We start from the raw sequence: 19467 nt of genomic DNA on the forward strand, positions 1-19467 counted from the left end.
GCAGAGAAATTGAATATGCTCTTACCAGTAAAAGCGATTAGAAAAGATAAATAGGTAGGAAAAAGCATTGATGAAGATTTAGATTTGATTTTTTGATGACATTATCAACATTTGAGTTGACATGCCACACTATACAGTACAGATAACTTGAAAACAGTTTAAAACAACTATATCATTTATTTGTATTTGTGAATAAATTCCATAACATTTAACATCTTGCAAGATTTCACATGATTCTAGGATAAATTGAAGTTAATTGATAAGAAGCACTATGTGTTTAACAAAAACAACAGGCCCATGGGTCATCTGACTGTTGGCACATTATACAACACCTCAAAGAATAAAGCAGTAGCAAACAATTAAGGCAATACAAAGACATCTTTTTATAGGAAAAGTTCAGGTTCTGATATATTTTATTAATTAGACCATGAATTAAAGTCCCTTGATCCCCACCATTCTACAAGTTTAATATCCAGTCTCTAGGACTCTTAGTTATTTACAAGAATTCGTTTAAAGATTTTAGCCTATTAGACCCCTATGACCTTAAATGAAGGTCAAGTTAAATCATTTGAAAAAACTTGATTTTAGCCTTTTTGACCCCTGTTACTTTGAATGAAGGTTAAAGTCATTCATTTGAATAAACTTTGTAGCCTTTCATCCCAGCACGTCACAGGCCCAAAATCAGGTTCCTAGGTCTCATAGTTATTCAAAAGAAGTCATTTAAAGATTTTAGCCTACTTGGGTCAGATGACTTAAAAATAGGAACTACTTCATATCAATTTCACAAATGTCATCTGATCACACATATTACTCTTCTTTGTAAAATAAATACAACAACTATTATATATAAGTTACAAATGTCCACAGAATACCTATAACAATAAACTTTCAATAGAAATAACAACTGAATTATATGGAATGCATTTTATGCCAAGCTGGTCTCCATAATTAATATTTATTCTATAAAATTAATTGAAAATAAATACTACTTCAATAAAAATAAGTATTGTAGTCATATTCATGAATGACATTTTATGTTAAATATAACTTGAACTCTATAAATTCATGTTTTATGAAAAACTTCAAACTGATTCTGTCACCTTAAAGTCATAAAGATGTTGACTTAATAAAAATACAATAGCAACTATTTTCAAATGATTAACAAACATCTCAACTAAACATTTCATCTTCTTAAATAAACATAGCTGACTAGCTGCAAATGACACCAAATATTCATATATCTTTTTTCATTCTGAAAAAAATATCAACTGTTTCTTAAACTATTAAAATGACAAACACAACTTAATAAATACATACCAACTGTTCATGATCAAGTCATATACATGTAAGAACACATCACATATCATTTCATATGAACAAATCATAGTACAAGTTAAATTCAAGCACTAATTATTCTCTCAATTCCATTTGGAAATCTGAAGATTAGTGATACATATTATATTTCCTTGTTGCTGTGTTTGTCAGCTTCAGGATCTCCTGGATAGGTTAAAAGGTACAGCAAAGTCATCAGTGTGATGAGATTACACATTTTCCCCATACTGGCCCATTACCAGGAACCAATCTAGGAAGTTCAGAATTCAAGTGTAATCAGTCAGTTCATCCTCTAGTTTGGTTCATTGATTGATTAATGAGGCTTAACCACCTTAATGTCCTTGTTACAGTTATAACGGAGCCCAGGACACTCTCTAGTTTGGGAAAGTCCTCCTGGGAACTTCCTGGCAATGGCCATCACATCTATTGGTGTGTCATCTGATCTTGTAGCAGGGTTAAGGTAACTCAACTTGCCGACGACTGTACCCTCAAATGGAAATTTCTTGATCATCTTGTCGACAACAGTGCAATAGAATTTCCTGACAGACCTTTAGAATAAAAAGAAAACAATTACCTGGTAGTGTCAAGCTTTTCTTTGGTAGGTTATCACAAATGTAATTATTATTGATAATAAATTATAACAAACTTCTATCATTGTATTATCCTCCTAGAAATGCATTTAATTCATATTATTGCAGAATTTGAAATGTCCTTGATTAATCATTTAAAAATGTTTTACAAGTTATTTATAATACATATTCATGATTTATACACTTATATTGTTTAACTTACCCAAAAATTTTTATTGATCAAGGATGGGGAAATGCTGTCTTCATTGTCGACTACATATGCCTCAGGCACAATGGTCCAATGTCCAAAAATTGTTGTGTAAAATAATTAAGAATTATCAATGATTAAAACATAAGGGTGTGACATTCATATAAAAATATAGACTTTATATTAACAAGAACTACAATCATACAAATGATCATATACAAATTGAAATATTCTGTCATACTTCTTTTTCTTCAAAATAATTGCTACTTTTCATATATATTAGAATTATAGTAATACACGAAAAGTTGTGTTAAACCATTTGAGTGGCTCTAGGATGAAAGCCAGAAACAAGTAGTACATTCTCATCTTGGGAGATGATAGTTGAGCATCAATTAACCTCTTGATTCGGCCAGACTTCGTCACCACATCATGAGAATTGAAGTACCTGTAGCTCTGGAGGGCTGGCCAGTGATCTAGCAGGCACTTCACTTCACACACTTCTCAAGGCTCAACCAATGGGTAGAACAATGTTCAGTATCTTGGTTGGCTCTACACCCCAAAACTTTGTAAATTCTTTGTACTTCTCTTTCCTGCTTGAGCTTAAAATTTATAATTTGACATATTTCTCTGTTAAATAATTGAATGATTAAGGATCCTTCTGGCCAGCCCTAATAAATTGTTCATGTCCCCTTTATCTACCCATACCTGTCAGTGTGTGATAGGTAGGTAGATAATTTATTCTTTTTATGATAAGACATCAAATACCTCATATTATTAGTTTTCTTTCTAAAACTGAAGTTGTAATAGTATAGAATTTTGATCAATTACCTCAAGCAGTATGTATAATTTATATGAACCTGTAATAGAAATGGAAGTAGGTGTCCACCAACAGATCGTCAATGGGCATAGGCAGGGTCTTGACAGCTGCTAGAATGCACAGGTTGGCCAGGTGGCAGTTACATCCAACATAAAAAACATGTGGTTGTTTTTGTTTGATGTGGGTCATCACAAAGTTGTTCGTAACGGAGCAGTTGTTTGAGGCAAAGGAAACAACGTTCTTCCAACAAATATCATGATCTCTGCAAAAAAAAAAAAAAAAAAAAAAATCAAAATCACACTAGTCTTAACTAAATATGTACTAGCCAGTTAAGCTCAGCAATATTTATTGAATCTATAGGAAATTTATCATTTGAAATGAAAAATAACATATCTGGATATAAGTTTCTAATTTTTGATAATTCACCGTAATTTCCTGCGAATTGGCCATGGGGTATACAATTTTTTTTTTTTACATCAGAAGATGCCTAATGCGACTATCTGCCAATATGGGCTATCTGTGAATGCTATTACCAAATTTGAAAAATATGCGGGCTTTATGTTGGAAATAGCTCAAGTTACCCTCTTACTATTCTAGAATATTATCTCATTAGCTTTTATTTCTTGCATTTAAAACCTATTTCCAAAGAAAAAATATGCTATTGATAGCTTAATTTACATATCTTCGAATAAACCTATACCCCTTTTCTATATACCGCTGGTGCTAAACCTGTAGTGTCCATATACCTCTGGTGCTAAACCTGTAGTGTCTATATACCTCTGGTGCTAAACCTATAGTGTCTATATACCTCTGGTGCTAAACCTGTATATATAATGTTCTGGTGTTAGACCTGATGTGTAAGTATACATCTGGTGCTAAAGCTGTAGTGTCTATATAACATATACCTCTGGTGCTATACCTGTAGTGTCTATATTCCTCTGGTGCAAAACCTATAGTGTCTATATACCTCTGGTGCTAAACCTGTATATATAATGTTCTGGTGTTAGACCTGATGTGTAAGTATACATCTGGTGCTAGAGCTGTAGTGTCTATATAACATATACCTGTGGTGCTAGACCTGTGATGTCTATATACCCTTGTTTTAGACCTGTAGTGTCTGTATTTACCATGGTGTTTGACCTGTAGTGTCTATATACCGGTTAAGCCTGGTGCTAGATCTGCAGTGTCTTATTACTATATACCTGTGTGGTGCTATACCCTGGTGTTGATAGTGTCTATATACCCTGGTTTAGACCTGTAGTGTCTTATCTGGTGTTGACTGTAGTGTCTATATACCCTGGTGTTAGAGCTGTAGTGTCTATATATAACCCTGGTGCTAGACCTGTAGTGTCTATATAACCCTGGTGTTAGAGCTGTAGTGTCTATATAACCCTGGTGTTAGACCTGTAGTGTCTATATACCCTGGTGTTAGACCTGTAGTGTCTATATAACCCTGGTGTTAGATCTGTAGTGTCTATATAACCCTGGTGTTAGACCTGTAGTGTCTATATAACCCTGGTGTTAGAGCTGTAGTGTCTATATACCCTGGTGTTAGACCTGTAGTGTCTATATACCCTGGTGTTAGACCTGTAGTGTCTATATACCCTGGTGTTAGAGCTGTAGTGTCTATATACCCTGGTGTTAGAGCTGTAGTGTCTATATACCCTGGTGTTAGAGCTGTAGTGTCTATATAACCCTGGTGTTAGACCTGTAGTGTCTATATAACCCTGGTGTTAGACCTGTAGTGTCTATATAACCCTGGTGTTAGACCTGTAGTGTCTATATAACCCTGGTGTTAGACCTGTAGTGTCTATATAACCCTGGTGTTAGACCTGTAGTGTGTCTATATAACCCTGGTGTTAGACCTGTAGTGTCTATATACCCTGGTGAGACCTGTAGTGTCTATATAACCCTGGTGTTAGACTGTAGTGTTATATACCCTGGTGTTAGACCTGTAGTGTCTATATAACCCTGGTGTTAGAGCTGTAGTGTCTATATAACCCTGGTGTTAGACCTGTAGTGTCTATATAAAACCTGGTGTTAGACCTGTAGTGTCTATATAACCCTGGTGTTAGAGCTGTAGTGTCTATATAACCCTGGTGTTAGGGCTGTAGTGTCTATATAACCCTGGTGTTAGGGCTGTAGTGTCTATATAACCCTGGTGTTAGACCTGTAGTGTCTATATACCCTGGTGTTAGACCTGTAGTGTCTATATACCCTGGTGTTAGGGCTGTAGTGTCTATATAACCCTGGTGTTAGGGCTGTAGTGTCTATATAACCCTGGTGTTAGACCTGTAGTGTCTATATACCCTGGTGTTAGACCTGTAGTGTCTATATAACCCTGGTGTTAGACCTGTAGTGTCTATATACCCTGGTGTTAGGGCTGTAGTGTCTATATAACCCTGGTGTTAGAGCTGTAGTGTCTATATACCCTGGTGTTAGACCTGTAGTGTCTATATACCCTGGTGTTAGGGCTGTAGTGTCTATATAACCCTGGTGTTAGACCTGTAGTGTCTATATAACCCTGGTGTTAGGGCTGTAGTGTCTATATAACCCTGGTGTTAGACCTGTAGTGTCTATATAACCCTGGTGTTAGACCTGTAGTAGTACCCTGGTGTTAGGGCTGTAGTGTCTATATAACCCTGGTGTTAGACCTGTAGTGTCTATATAACCCTGGTGTTAGACCTGTAGTTTCTATATAACCCTGGTGTTAGACCTGTAGTTTCTATATAACCCTGGTGCTAGAGCTGTAGTGTCTATATATCCCTGGTGCTAGAGTTGTTGTGTCTATATACCCTGGTGTTAGGGCTGTAGTGTCTATATACCCTGGTTTTAGAGTTGTGGTGTCTATATACCCTGGTGTTAGGGCTGTAGTGTCTATATATCCTGGTGTTTGGACTGTAGTGTCTATATAACCCTGGTGCTAGAGCTGTAGTGTCTATATAACCCTGGTGTTAGAGCTGTAGTGTCTATATAACCCTGGTGTTAGGACTGTAGTGTCTATATAACCCTGGTGTTAGGACTGTAGTGTCTATATAACCCTGGTGTTAGGACTGTAGTGTCTATATAACCCTGACCCTAGAGCTGTTGTGTCTATATAACCCTGGTGCTAGAGCTGTAGTGTCTATATAACCCTGGTGCTAGAGCTGTAGTGTCTATATAACCCTGGTTTTAGGACTGTAGTGTCTATATAACCCTGGTGCTAGAGCTGTTGTGTCTATATAACCCTGGTGTTAGGACTGTAGTGTCTATATAACCCTGGTGTTAGAGCTGTAGTGTCTATATAACCCTGGTGTTAGGACTGTAGTGTCTATATAACCCTGGTGTTAGGACTGTAGTGTCTATATAACCCTGGTGTTAGAGCTGTAGTGTCTATATAACCCTGGTGTTAGGACTGTAGTGTCTATATAACCCTGACCCTAGAGCTGTTGTGTCTATATAACCCTGGTGCTAGAGCTGTAGTGTCTATATAACCCTGATGTTAGACCCGTAGTGTCTATATACCCTGGTGTTAGGGCTGTAGTGTCTATATAACCCTGGTGTAATGTGTATATACCCCTGGTTCTGGATTTAGTGTCGACATAAACATGGTGTTATACATATAGTGGTCTTAAAATGCCTTTGAAGGCAAAGACTTTGAAAAGGGAGGGAGGAATGCAGTGGGAATGGACTGGGTTGATCCGCGTTGACCAGGTAGTTCAGCGGTGGAGCATTATTCGGCTAGTGTTTGAGGGTCCTGGGTTTGAATCCCTGTCTGGCTGCTACATTTGCTCCTCTCCTGTACTGCATCTGGAAAAATATGGATCAGATGACGTTATAAATATAGCCACTGAAGTGTGTATTACTTAACTGTTTCAGGTATAAATGACAAAAAAGTTAAAAAGTGATTGGATGAGTTCTACAAAAAAATCTTTGCTCCACTAGCACATGACAGGGTAAAGCGGTAATGATTTAAAGGGTGGTACTGCATATTGTTTCATAAAGCTACATATATGTCTTAGAAAGAAGGAATTCATACCATGCTCATGATCAGTTGCTCATGGAGCCATTTTGTTACTTGTTATCTCATGATCAATATGAATGCATCAAATAATGTACATGTAATATTTATCTGTAACTACACGTGTCACCGAGATTTTCTATCGGTATATAAGCTTACAATGGTGCAGTGTAAGCTTACATCTAGCTACAAGCCTTCTGTGATCTAGAATACCATAATGACAGCTTCACGTAGTTGAAGATGTTATTTTATGAAAGTGAATAATGCTGAATATATATTTTGCCTACATTATATCTTCAATGTAGTTCTCTTGATTATTTGTACACATAATCTTTATAATTTACGTTGCATTTTTATGCCTACCTTTAACACAGTTTCACCCATATTGGATCCATGTAATAGTAGTACAGGTACCGATCTTCGGACCAGTCTAAGCACGAGTGCTATTGCACTTGAGCAAGAATCAGATGAATTGAATGACATTGTAAAGATGAGGGTTTAGTGGGTTTCTTTTGGTGAACTGATGCCAACATGCAATGAGCAAATAGTTGACCTGTACATCTATTATTTCCGGATTTCCGGATCTCGGAAAGGGATCTAAACTGTCCCTATAAAATATTAAACTTACACTAATTTATACACAATTGAATGTATCCAAAGTGATTAAACACACACACACACTTACAGAACTCTTATTGCATCTGATTCTTGCGCAAGAGCAGTAGGGCTGGTGCTTAGACTGATGTGAAGATTGGTACATGTACTTTATATTTTTATACCTCGATAAATTGCCATGACCTAGTCTTTCATTCAAGGTCCAAGGGGTCAAATAAGGCTAAACTCTCTAACTGACATCTTGTAACAGTCCTAGAGATCTGATATTGTGCCTGTAGCATGCTGGAATAAAAAGGCTAAAACCTTTAAATAACTGAGAGCCCTAGAGACTTGCTAATGGGCATGTAGCATGATTGGATAAAGAGCTACCAAGTACATGTATGTTCAAATGAATGACCTTGATCTTTATTCAAAGGTCACAGGGGTCAAATAAACTATTATCTTAAATGTACTTCTACAATTTTATACTATATGTTGTATTGCTGTGATGGACATCTTTGATTACTGATCAACTTAAAAAAAGAAAAACACTCGGTAGGAACCATATCAGGATAATTTCAAGTAAGTTTCAGCTAAATTGCACTGGTAGAACTTTAAAAGTTCAAAATAGGATTTCAATATGGCAACTGTGTCAGCCATCTTAGACTTTTGATAGACCCCAAAAATAAGAACGCTTGGTCGAGACCATGTCAGGATCATTTCTTGCAAGTTTCAGCTAAATCGCACTAACTTGAGAAGAAATTAAAAATGTGAAAAGTTTACCCACAGCATATGAGGACGAACGAAATATGCATTTTGTGTCCGATGACCTAATTAACAAATAACCAAGGTAACACTTTTATCTGTAAAATGTCATTTTCCAATTGGAAATATGGGTCACATTTCAAATGTGCAATTTAAAAAAAAATATCATTAAAAAATCTTCTTCGAGATCCAGAAGGCCCAGAGACCTAATATTAGGTCTGTAGCATGCTGACATAAATGACTACTAAGTTTGTTTATATGAATGACCTTGACTTTCATTCAAGGTCACATGGGCCAAAATCCTAAAACTTCCAATGACTTTTTGTGAAGTTCTAGAATGCCTAGGAACCGAATATTAAGCCAGTGAGTAGCATGCTGACAAAATTAGCTACCATGTTTGTTAATATGAAGGACCTTGACCTTTATTTGAGGTCACATGGGCTAAAAAACTTGAAACCTTCCAATGACTTCTTGTTAAGTTCTAGAAAGTCTAGGAACTTAATATTAGGCCTGTAGCATGTTGCAATAAATGACTACCATGTTTTTTGATATGAATGACATTGACCATCATTCAAGGTCAAATGGGTTAAAAACTCATAAAATCTTCAAATGACTTCTGATGAAGTTCTAGAAAGCCTAGGAACCTAATATTAATCCAATAGCATGCTGACATAATTGGCTACCATGTTTATTAATATGAACGACCTTGACCTTTATTCGAGGTCACATGGGCCAAAAAACCTGAAACCTCCCAATGACTTCTTGTGAAGTTCTAGAAAGCCTAGGAACCTAATATCAAGCCTAGGCCTGTAGCATGTTGACATAAATGACTACCATGTTTGTTGATATGAATGTCATTGACCATCATTCAAGGTCAAATGGGTTAAAAACTCATAAAATCTTCAAATGACTTCTTATGAAGTTCTAGAAAGCCTAGGAACCTAATATTAAGCCAGTAGCATGCTGACATAATTGGCTACCGTGTTTGTTAATATGAACGGCCTTGACCTTTATTCGAGGTCACATGGGCCAAAAAACCTGAAACCTTCAAATGACTTTTTGTGAAGTTCTAGAATGCCTAGGAACCAAATATTAGGCCTGTAGCATGTTGCAATAAATACATGTAACTACCATGTTTTTTGATATGAATGACATTGACCATCATTCAAGGTCAAATGGGTTAAAAACTCATAATATCTTCAAATGACTCCTTATAAAGTTCTAGAAGGCCTAGAGACCTTATATTAGGCATATTGCATGCTGACATCAATAATTATCAAGCTTGTTAAAATGATTGACCTTGAACTATATCCGGGATCACAGGGGCCAAAATTCCTAAAATCTTTGAACTACTTCTTGTCAAGATCTGAAAGGCCTACTGTAGGTAGATACTTGAAACTGGACCGGTAGCATGTTGAAATAATTCTTTCTGTTTTTTATTAATCTGGTCAATATATTGGTCGATAATAGATCTAACTTAAGTATGCTTTAGTCACACGTTAAGTGGTTCATCGAAGTATCCCATTTTGTAGTGTAAAACTTCACATTCCTTCTCAAGGTTCATATGCTAATGCTAAAATAATCATCCTTTATTTATGATTTAAATGATCATTTACCGTACAGTATAAATTCTATTAAACAGACTAAAACATATTCTGTAGACGCTTACCTTTATCTTCGACAGCTTTTTCCCACAATTCATCCCATATGCAGACGCATCAGCATTTTTATCTTCTAACGCAAAAGATTCCACACTCTTACATAGTACATGGGGTTACTATTTAAGAGGACCATGTCAACAGTCAATAGTTGACTATTTAGTATGGAGCATGCGTTGGAAAATAAGGCGCATGCTTTAAATAGCGAGGCCTCATTTGGGGTATACACGTGTTTCGCCAGTAATATCGGATCTGTAAGATAGATTGTCTAAGACATAGATAAGATATTAAATACAGATTCACCTTAATTCATGCTATTTCCTCGCCAGTTTGGATCACAAGTGAACCCAACAGTTCTTGCAAAAATAATATCACGAATAAAACATGACATTGTAATAGCCAGAGAAACTGATGATTTTTCTTATATTGATCGTTTAGTCATTCATTAAAATCAAGTATTTGACATTCACAGATAACTCCGTCTGAAATTTTAAAAATGACGGACGAAGATTTCGTCGCCCTTGGTCTCACAAGCATTGGGGATAGAGTGCGTCTCAGGGAAAGGTGTCGAGACACTTTATCAAAAGGTTTGTATAAATAATGAAAAGGCAAATTATCAATCGCTGTTTGTTTCAGCTGTTACTGTACAGGTTTAAATGTTGGTGCTGATGTAGGCTATTGTTTTTAGTGCGAGTGTACTCGTACTATTATTTTCCTTGTCGTGTGTAGAGTCTGTGTACATCCGCTATGCGCAGATTCCAACTGCGCACGCGATACCGGAAGTCAGTGTCTAATAGCGTTTAATAGATTTCGCCATGATTTAGTTCAAAAACATATATTAAGATATACTTGTCAGCGATAATCTAATGACTATACTCAGTGCTAAACGCATTTATTCTGTGTAAACTTCAAGCGGCGTATCATACAAACTCTTGCATCGGTCACGATATTCTAAGCATCTGATCGACTTTGGAAACTTCCGGAACATTACAATGCAATTCAAGTTGAAACGGATAATTTATAGTACCGGCCACATATTTAATTTATTTCACATTATCCTAGGTCCTAGGTGTACGTTGCACTATCGCTTAATAAGCTCTGTGGCAATAGACCGCACTTGCTTCTTATTAATATTTATAAAATTACACAGCTTTGCGTTAGAGAAACAGAATAAAAAACACATTATGAAATATCAGTCTGAATGTCTGAGCTCTAGATCTTATGTACACCAGAAAGTCACCACGTGCACAGAGACTGGACGGTGTTCTAGCGGACAACTATTTTGAACAGCGAAACAAGTTTATCGTATCAATATCAAAATTATAATAAACACACTTTTATGTAACAAAGAACTTCAAAGTAATTTCACATTTAAAGTTCTGATGAAGTAAAGGACAGAATTTATTACAATGCACAAAGGGCGTAAACCATCTCCTTGCAATAATCCCAAGGATAAAGTGCTACGTATACGTACACCTGTTGCAGAGGATGATTTCATAGCGGAAATTAAGGTTAGGAAGTATTTAGCGAGCACTGAATGTCTAACAGACATATTTCTAGTTTTCAATTTGCCATGACAATAAAATCAAGGCACCACGGAACGGACTGCTGATTTTCAGAATTTATATATTGAATATATTTTCAATCACTCTTGATACAAAGGTGTCATATACAGATCAAAATTAAGATATTTACAGATTTGGATAAAATTTATGTAGTAACTATAGGTTTTGTCCACAAGGAAGACACCAATGCTATTGTCGGGCTACCTACCAATTTATTCATATAAATACCAATTATTTATTTAGTTAATTTCCTATGCGTCTGCAATTAGTTCATCTAAATATCCATGATGCCGCTTGGCCGTCCAAACCCCAAGTGACCAGTACCCCAAATAAACTACCAAACATTCACTCACGACGTAGACAATAGACCAATACCATATAAGGATACAAATATGATTGGCATACAAGTTACGTCACATTCACATAACTCATCGCTCTCACTCACACGTGCCTTTTCCGCGCGCGCGCCAACGATCTTGTCGCATTGCGTATCTACGACCCGCGAATATCGCTATACGGACCACACGCGAACGCGTACTAAAGTATAACATATAGAAAATAAAAATAGTAAAATTACACTACTACATTTATCCGAATGATGGCATTTTTAGTTACGCTTTATGTTGAAAACCTGTATATGGCATGCGAACAGAATCAATTCAAAACTTAATTTCGTTTTACTTGTTAAATACCACAATTGCTTCCAATAAGATTTTGTTGAATCAAATTTCAGAAACAGACTCTCCCATAGTAAAACGGTTCAAGGAGTTTCAAAGCAAGAGGGGAAAGAGACAAACGGTTGGTAAATTGCATCGTTTTCAATGCTCAATTTTAGCTCATTCCTTTGAATGTTGTGCGTTCAGAAACCACTTTACAATATCGTCTGTATGTTTCCATTAGAACCTCCTTAAATTACTATAATATATATATATATATATAGAAAAAACAAAACTTAAACAAATCTACCATCGATCTCTACCGTTTTCCCAGCTGCCGCTTCAGGAGATGTTATATATATATATATAGGTGTTCTTCAGGAAATGTTTATATATATATAATAATATATGTAATAATATCTGGTTTAGGTGCCAGAGATTTGCATATAATACACTGTACATTTATAATACATCTCAGCACAAAATTCCAGTTTCTATACCAAAGAAAATTATGAAAAAGTTTGAGATTTTCAAAACTCATGAAGAAATTTATCAAATTAAAACTGAAGCCTTTTCTATAATTTCATGCCACGGTGTCTTTTGAGCATATAAATACCACCCAATGATTAGAGTAATAACACAGATCATTTAATATATATTATTACCTTAATGTATATTATTACACAAATGCAATGTGTAATATGATTGAAACTAACTGTTGTTTCGTTATATTTTTAAAACGAAAGTAATTATAAGGTCTTGCTTACAAATTTATTCACTTCAAAGAAATAGTTACCTTCTTGGGTTATTTTATTTCTTTTTAGGGACTGATGTCGACAAAAAGAGGCAAAAAAGATACTAGACGTATACAATTCGGCTGGAAACATTTCCACAAAAAAATATATAAATTAGTGCAAGGAAATAGGGGAGGAGGGAAACTTGAGATAGATGTGACCAGATCTGCTACTTTAGCCGATGTGACCGATATGGCCGCACGAAGATATTTTCCTGGTGGACATAATGCATCATCAAATCTTTCCCTAAATCATTTAGAATACTTCCTTGCGACGTTCACAGGTAAAAGAGTAGAAGAAGGTATGAAGTCAGGTGAACATTCTTTCGGAGCGTTCATTGACGACCTAAAAACGAACCCTATACGTCTTTACCTGCATTCAAAAGAAAAGGTTTGTACAATTTTATTTACCAGTTACAATTCTTGCAAAAATGTGTCAAATGGATTGTATCAGTTGCAACGCACGAATTGAAAGAATCAAAGTCATGTTGCATGATATGTACAATTTTCTATGGAATATCAAAAGAGATTTACATATTAGTACCTTAATCTAACAGAGTTTTACATATTAGTACCTTAATCTAACAGAGTTTTACATATTAGTACCTTAATCTAACAGAGTTTTACATATTAGTACCTTAATCTAACAGAGTTTTACATATTAGTACCTTAATCTAACAGAGTTTTACATATTAGTACCTTAATCCAACAGATATTTACATATTAGTACCTTAATCTAACAGAGTTTTACATATTAGTACCTTAATCTAACAGAGTTTTACATATTAGTACCTTAATCTAACAGAGTTTTACATATTAGTACCTTAATCTAACAGAGATTTACATATTAGTACCTTAATCTAACAGAGTTTTGCATATTACTACCTTAATCCAACAGATATTTACATATTAGTACCTTAATCTAACAGAGTTTTACATATTTTTACCTTAATCTAACAGAAATTTACATATTAGTACCTTAATCTAACAGAGTTTTACATATTAGTACCTTAATCCAACAGATATTTACATATTAGTACCTTAATCTAACAGAGTTTTACATATTAGTACCTTAATCTAACAGAGTTTTACATATTAGTACCTTAATCTAACAGAGTTTTACATATTAGTACCTTAATCTAACAGAGTTTTACATATAAGTACCTTAATCTAACAGAGATTTACATATTTTTACCTTAATCTAACAGATATTTACATATTAGTACCTTAATCTAACAGAGTTTTGCATATTACTACCTTAATCTAACAGAGTTTTGCATATTACTACCTTAATCCAACAGATATTTACATATTAGTACCTTAATCTAACAGATATTTACATATTAGTACCTTAATCTAACAGAGTTTTGCATATTACTACCTTAATCCAACAGATATTTACATATTAGTACCTTAATCCAACAGATATTTACATATTAGTACCTTAATCTAACAGAGATTTACATATTAGTACCTTAATCTAACAGAGATTTACATATTAGTGCCTTAATCCAACAGATATTTATACATATTAGTACCTTAATCTAACAGAGTTTTACATATTTTTACCTTAATCTAACAGATATTTACATATTAGTACCTTAATCTAACAGAGTTTTGCATATTACTACCTTAATCCAACAGATATTTACATATTAGTACCTTAATCTAACAGATATTTACATATTAGTACCTTAATCTAACAGAGTTTTGCATATTACTACCTTAATCCAACAGATATTTACATATTAGTACCTTAATCCAACAGATATTTACATATTAGTACCTTAATCTAACAGAGATTTACATATTAGTACCTTAATCTAACAGAGATTTACATATTAGTGCCTTAATCCAACAGATATTTACATATTAGTACCTTAATCTAACAGAGTTTTACATATTTTTACCTTAATCTAACAGATATTTACATATTAGTACCTTAATCTAACAGAGTTTTGCATATTACTACCTTAATCCAACAGATATTTACATATTAGTACCTTAATCTAACAGAGTTTTACATATTTTTACCTTAATCTAACAGAGATTTACATATTAGTACCTTAATCTAACAGAGTTTTACATATTAGTACCTTAATCTAACAGAGATTTACATATTAGTACCTTAATCTAACAGAGAGTTTTACATTTATTAGTACCTTAATCTAACAGAGTTTTACATATTAGTACCTTAATCTAACAGAGTTTTACATATTAGTACCTTAATCCAACAGATATTTACATATTAGTACCTTAATCTAACAGAGTTTTACATATTTTTACCTTAATCTAACAGAGATTTACATATTAGTACCTTAATCTAACAGAGTTTTACATATTAGTACCTTAATAGCACTTATGGCAATAAACCATATAGTGCGGTTATCGGAGGGCACCTGCTGATTTGGTAGCGTGTTACCTAAACACAAATTATGTCAGAATTGCTGGAGAGTTATCCCCCCTTTTTAATTTGAAGACATTTTGGTACAAGGACAGCTTTGAAAGAGGCTAAGTTTATGTGAAAAAATAATTGGGTTTGAACACTCAATTTCTTCAAGTTTTCGATGCATTTCTTTTGTTTGATACCTGATGTATGTTTTTGATCTGATTTCGGATTATTTTCTCAAACATATTCCGTTAGATGGGAATGGATTTATTTCCCTGTCACTGACTTCATATTCCGGCATGGCGCCGGCATTGTCGATAGTTTGGCCAAGTTAAAGTATATTTAAAAGTAAAGGCATTAATTGTTTTTTTGTTTTTTTTTTTGTTTTTGTGATACATAATGAATGCATCGAAATACTTTCATTATTTTGAATTCGTTTCATTATAGAATCTATCTTATGATATTCGACTCGGAATATTTTTGACGAGGCCGAACTTGGGTCGAGTTCTACTTTCTTGTCGATATCGCATATAAACATAGGCTAGCATTAATTTTGTATATAATGTGATCGGCTCACTTTAGACATTGAACATATAATTTTAATCGTTAATCTTGCACCTCTTTGGAGACGATTGCGATCGTATTGATTCACTTTACTCACTCGGGGCGAGATTCCCTGTTGGGACGAGTTTACCTAAGCGGTCATGACCTATATATTTCGGTCAAGTCGACGTCCCAATGTGAACCGTTTTCTGTACACGTACAGGAACGTTACGGTAAAATTTAACATTACTTGTAAATTTGTAATATGAGAGATTTTTTTTTTTTTGATTTCACAATTACGAAGCAAAAACAGTATTTTAGTACTTGTACAACATTATTACCTTATAATTATGGAAAATATTTTAAAGGTGTTCTACTCACACGTTTCGTTTTTTTCTTTATGCATGAATGCATACTTAGTAAGCCGTCCACTCCTATAGCTATCATGTATACTAGAGCGAAGAGACGAAAGAGGGCAGGAGGAGCAACAGTGCCTGTAGAAGCTGAGTCGGCGATGCCTAACCATAGGACAAATCCTGTAGAAGCTGAGTCGGCGATGCCTAACCATAGGACAAATACAGGACCTGCAGCCGGGAGTGGAACCGACCAATCTAGATCTACGCCACCTGAGCTACCGGTAGCAGCCCCACCTCCTGTATTACAAGACCAGGGTATGTCCTTTGGTGTAATGCCAACCCCTATTGCAAGCGTGAATAATATTTTAGGCTTGCATGTATCCGCTTCAGTGAAACTAAAGATTACTAATGGAGAGTATGTTGAACTCTCACAATTGTTGTCCAACTCAATGGGAGATTCACATCAGGCTCATAGAATATCTCTTGTTGATGGGGAGCTTCTTATCAAACCAAAAAACCAATACCCTAAGATTTCGGACATCAGTAAATGGACAGATGCATTTATTATATATATCAGCATCTATACAGCAGTACATCCAGAACAGTTGCATGGCTTGTTAAAATATATGCAGGTTGTTCGCCTGGGGGCTCTGAGATGTGGTGGCATGGACTGGATAAAATATGACGAGCAATACAGGTTAAGGAAAGCTCTCAATCCCCAAGGGGCATGGGGCATAATTGACAATGAATTATACCTGTTATATATGCAGCCACAGCGGGTCTCCCTATCTCAGACACAAACTCAAAATTCGAACACCTTAAAATGTTTTGACTTCAATTATAAAGGAAATTGTACACGCCCTAACTGCAGCTACACTCATAAATGTAACAAGTGTAGTGGGGGGCATGCTAGTATGAATTGTTTCAAAGGGAATTCCAACAACCCATACTCTTTTCGAAAAACAAACAATACAAAACACCAAAGACAGGGAAACAAGCAAGGATTGCAAACAGGTGTGGACATTGGGAAAGACACCAATAAAAATCACCACTCTTAGTCACTGGGTGGCTAAGTACCCACAGGCAGCAGTAGGGACACAGCTTCTCGAGGGTTTTATAAACGGTTTTAGAATTCAATATCTAGGCCCTAGGATCCCTAGAGAATCCAGAAATTTGAAATCAGCCTCCTTATATCCAACACAAACTTACCAGAAAATAATGCAGGAAGTTGAATTAGGTAGAGTAGCAGGCCCTTTTGCAGAAAAAACCAATGGCACAGTGGATGGGGTCCCCTATAGGCTTAGTTCCCAAAAAAGATGGAAAATGGCGGTTAATTACTCACCTGTCATGGCCTTCAGGTAATAGTATAAATAGTAATATTGATCCCGATACAGTTTCTGTCAAGTATTCGTCATTTGATAAAGTAGTTCAGATGATAGCAGAGTTGGGAAAAGGGACTTTGTTGGGTAAAATGGATATTAAATCTGCATTCCGTCTCCTTCCAATCCATCCGGCGGATTTTCCATTACTAGGATTTAAGTTTCAAGACATGTACTTTGTTGATAAGTGTTTACCTATGGGGTGCTCAGTTTCATGTAGTCTATTTGAAAAGTTTTCAACATTTATTGAATGGGTAGTCAAGGAGAAGTCTGGTGAGCAAAGTCTAGATCATTATTTGGATGATTTTATATTTGCTGGAAAGGAAAAATGTGATACTTGTGCTAGGCTCATGTCTGTTTTTCGAGAAACTTGCAATGAAATGGGTATACCCATAGCTGAGGAAAAATCCGAAGGTCCAACTACAGTTTTGGTGTTTTTGGGTCTTGAAATTGACACTATTAAAATGGTAGTCAGGGTACCTCGGGAGAAAGTTGTATTACTCAGGTCAGAAATTTTGAAAGTGTTGGATAAGGGTAAGAAAGTAAAATTACAGGAATTACAGTCTCTTGCTGGGATTATGTCTTTTTGTGCAAATGCTATATACCAATAGCTAGGGCCTTTTACACGGCGTGTGTTTGATGCAATGGCAGGCATACAAAAACCTTTTTATAAAGTAAGAATATCCGAGGAAATTAGAGCAGACTTAGAAATGTGGTTGTTATTTTTAAAAGATTTCAACGGGTCCTGTTACTTTGTGGAGAGTTCTTGGAGCAGTAGTGTGGATTTAGGTCTGTATACAGATAGTGCAGGGAACTGGGAATTAGGTTGTGGTGCCTGTTGGGGAAGTAATTGGATAGCTTTTAGGTGGCCAAGTGGTTGGCAGGGAAAATCCATCATGAGAGACATAACCTTTTTAGAATTGGTGCCAATATAGTTTTTTTTTTTTTTTGGCAGTTCAAGTTTGGTCTTCTGAGTTCAGGTCTAAGAAAATTAATTTTTATGTAGACAATATTAGCTTAGTAACTATATTAAACAACAAAACATCAAAGTCACAAAGGGTTATGTCTTTGTTGAGACCATTTTTAATTCACTGTATGCACAACAGCATTCATTTTATGGCCACTCATGTTAGCAGGGGCACGTAACTCTGCAGCAGATTCATTGTCTCGTTTTCAGTTTTCAAGGTTTCGAGAAATCCGGCCTTGGGCAAATCGGGAGCCAGCAAGGGTACCGGAAGGGTTCATGTCGACACTCTTGACAGTGAGGTCAACAGATTAATTCAGCTATCGGTTTCGAAAAACACATCTGGGTCATACACAGTGGCCATGAACAGTTTTCGACAGTTTCAGGAAGATTTGTCCTTAGATTTATCCTGGCCCCTCCCACACAACAAGTAATGAGATATATTGCCTATATGTCTGTTAAAGGCTACTCACACTCTACAGTGAAAACCTATTTGGCTGGTTTGAGTTTTAATTTCAAGCTAGGTGGTCATGAGGATCCTACTCAACAATTTATTGTTAAAAAACTGTTAGAGGGAATTAGGAGAGACAGCGATGAGGGTGGTGACACCAGATTACCCATAACAGTAGACCTTTTAGCTAGTATTATTAAGGTACTCCCCAGAATTTGTAGCTCTCAGTATGAGGTTGCATTGTTTAGTTGTGCATATTCATTAGCATTTTTATGGTTTTTTCCGGGTAGGTGAAATCACAGTCAGTAGTAAAGACATGGCGTTCAGGGTTATCACATTTTCACAAGTGACACTTCAAGAAAATGCTGCTACAATACACCTATCTTCTTCAAAGACTGACCAATATAGCAAAGGTACTATCATCGAGC

General features: G+C 35.5%; 1 protein-coding gene and 3 long non-coding RNA genes across 5 annotated transcripts; 2 read left to right on the top strand and 2 right to left on the bottom strand.

Moving 5' to 3' along the window:
* Window positions 1–157: 157 nt before the first annotated feature.
* On the bottom strand, window positions 158–4060 carry LOC138312579 (uncharacterized). The gene is made up of 2 exons (XR_011206983.1): window positions 2125–4060; window positions 158–1880 (listed from the first exon to the last, which is right to left on the bottom strand). It is a non-coding gene; the product is annotated as an uncharacterized lncRNA (long non-coding RNA).
* A 2516-nt stretch (window positions 4061–6576) lies between these two features.
* Window positions 6577–10121, bottom strand: LOC138312582 (uncharacterized). 2 transcript variants are annotated; one of them, XR_011206984.1, is made up of 2 exons: window positions 9955–10121; window positions 6577–6715 (listed from the first exon to the last, which is right to left on the bottom strand). It is a non-coding gene; the product is annotated as an uncharacterized lncRNA (long non-coding RNA). The 2 variants fall into 2 exon arrangements; XR_011206985.1 differs by lacking the exon at window positions 9955–10121 and adding an exon at window positions 7706–8252.
* A 292-nt stretch (window positions 10122–10413) lies between these two features.
* LOC138312576 (uncharacterized) lies at window positions 10414–13311 on the top strand. Its single transcript, XR_011206982.1, has 3 exons — window positions 10414–10530; window positions 12242–12306; window positions 12989–13311. It is a non-coding gene; the product is annotated as an uncharacterized lncRNA (long non-coding RNA).
* Window positions 13312–15444: 2133 nt separating this feature from the next.
* LOC138312578 (uncharacterized) lies at window positions 15445–18213 on the top strand. Its single transcript, XM_069253391.1, has one exon. The coding sequence runs from the start codon at window positions 16155–16157 to the stop codon at window positions 17301–17303; it is 1149 nt and encodes a 382-aa protein (XP_069109492.1). The 5' UTR covers window positions 15445–16154; the 3' UTR covers window positions 17304–18213.
* The last annotated feature ends 1254 nt before the right edge of the window (window positions 18214–19467 follow it).

This window comes from Argopecten irradians, unplaced genomic scaffold, assembly GCF_041381155.1.
Source record: "Argopecten irradians isolate NY unplaced genomic scaffold, Ai_NY scaffold_0377, whole genome shotgun sequence".
Classification (NCBI taxonomy): domain Eukaryota; kingdom Metazoa; phylum Mollusca; class Bivalvia; order Pectinida; family Pectinidae; genus Argopecten; species Argopecten irradians.

What these genes read in the sequence shown, in the direction of transcription:
- LOC138312578 (XM_069253391.1), top strand. Translation starts at nt 16,155, where the DNA reads ATGAGAGATTTTTTTTTTTTTGATTTCACAATTACGAAGCAAAAACAG.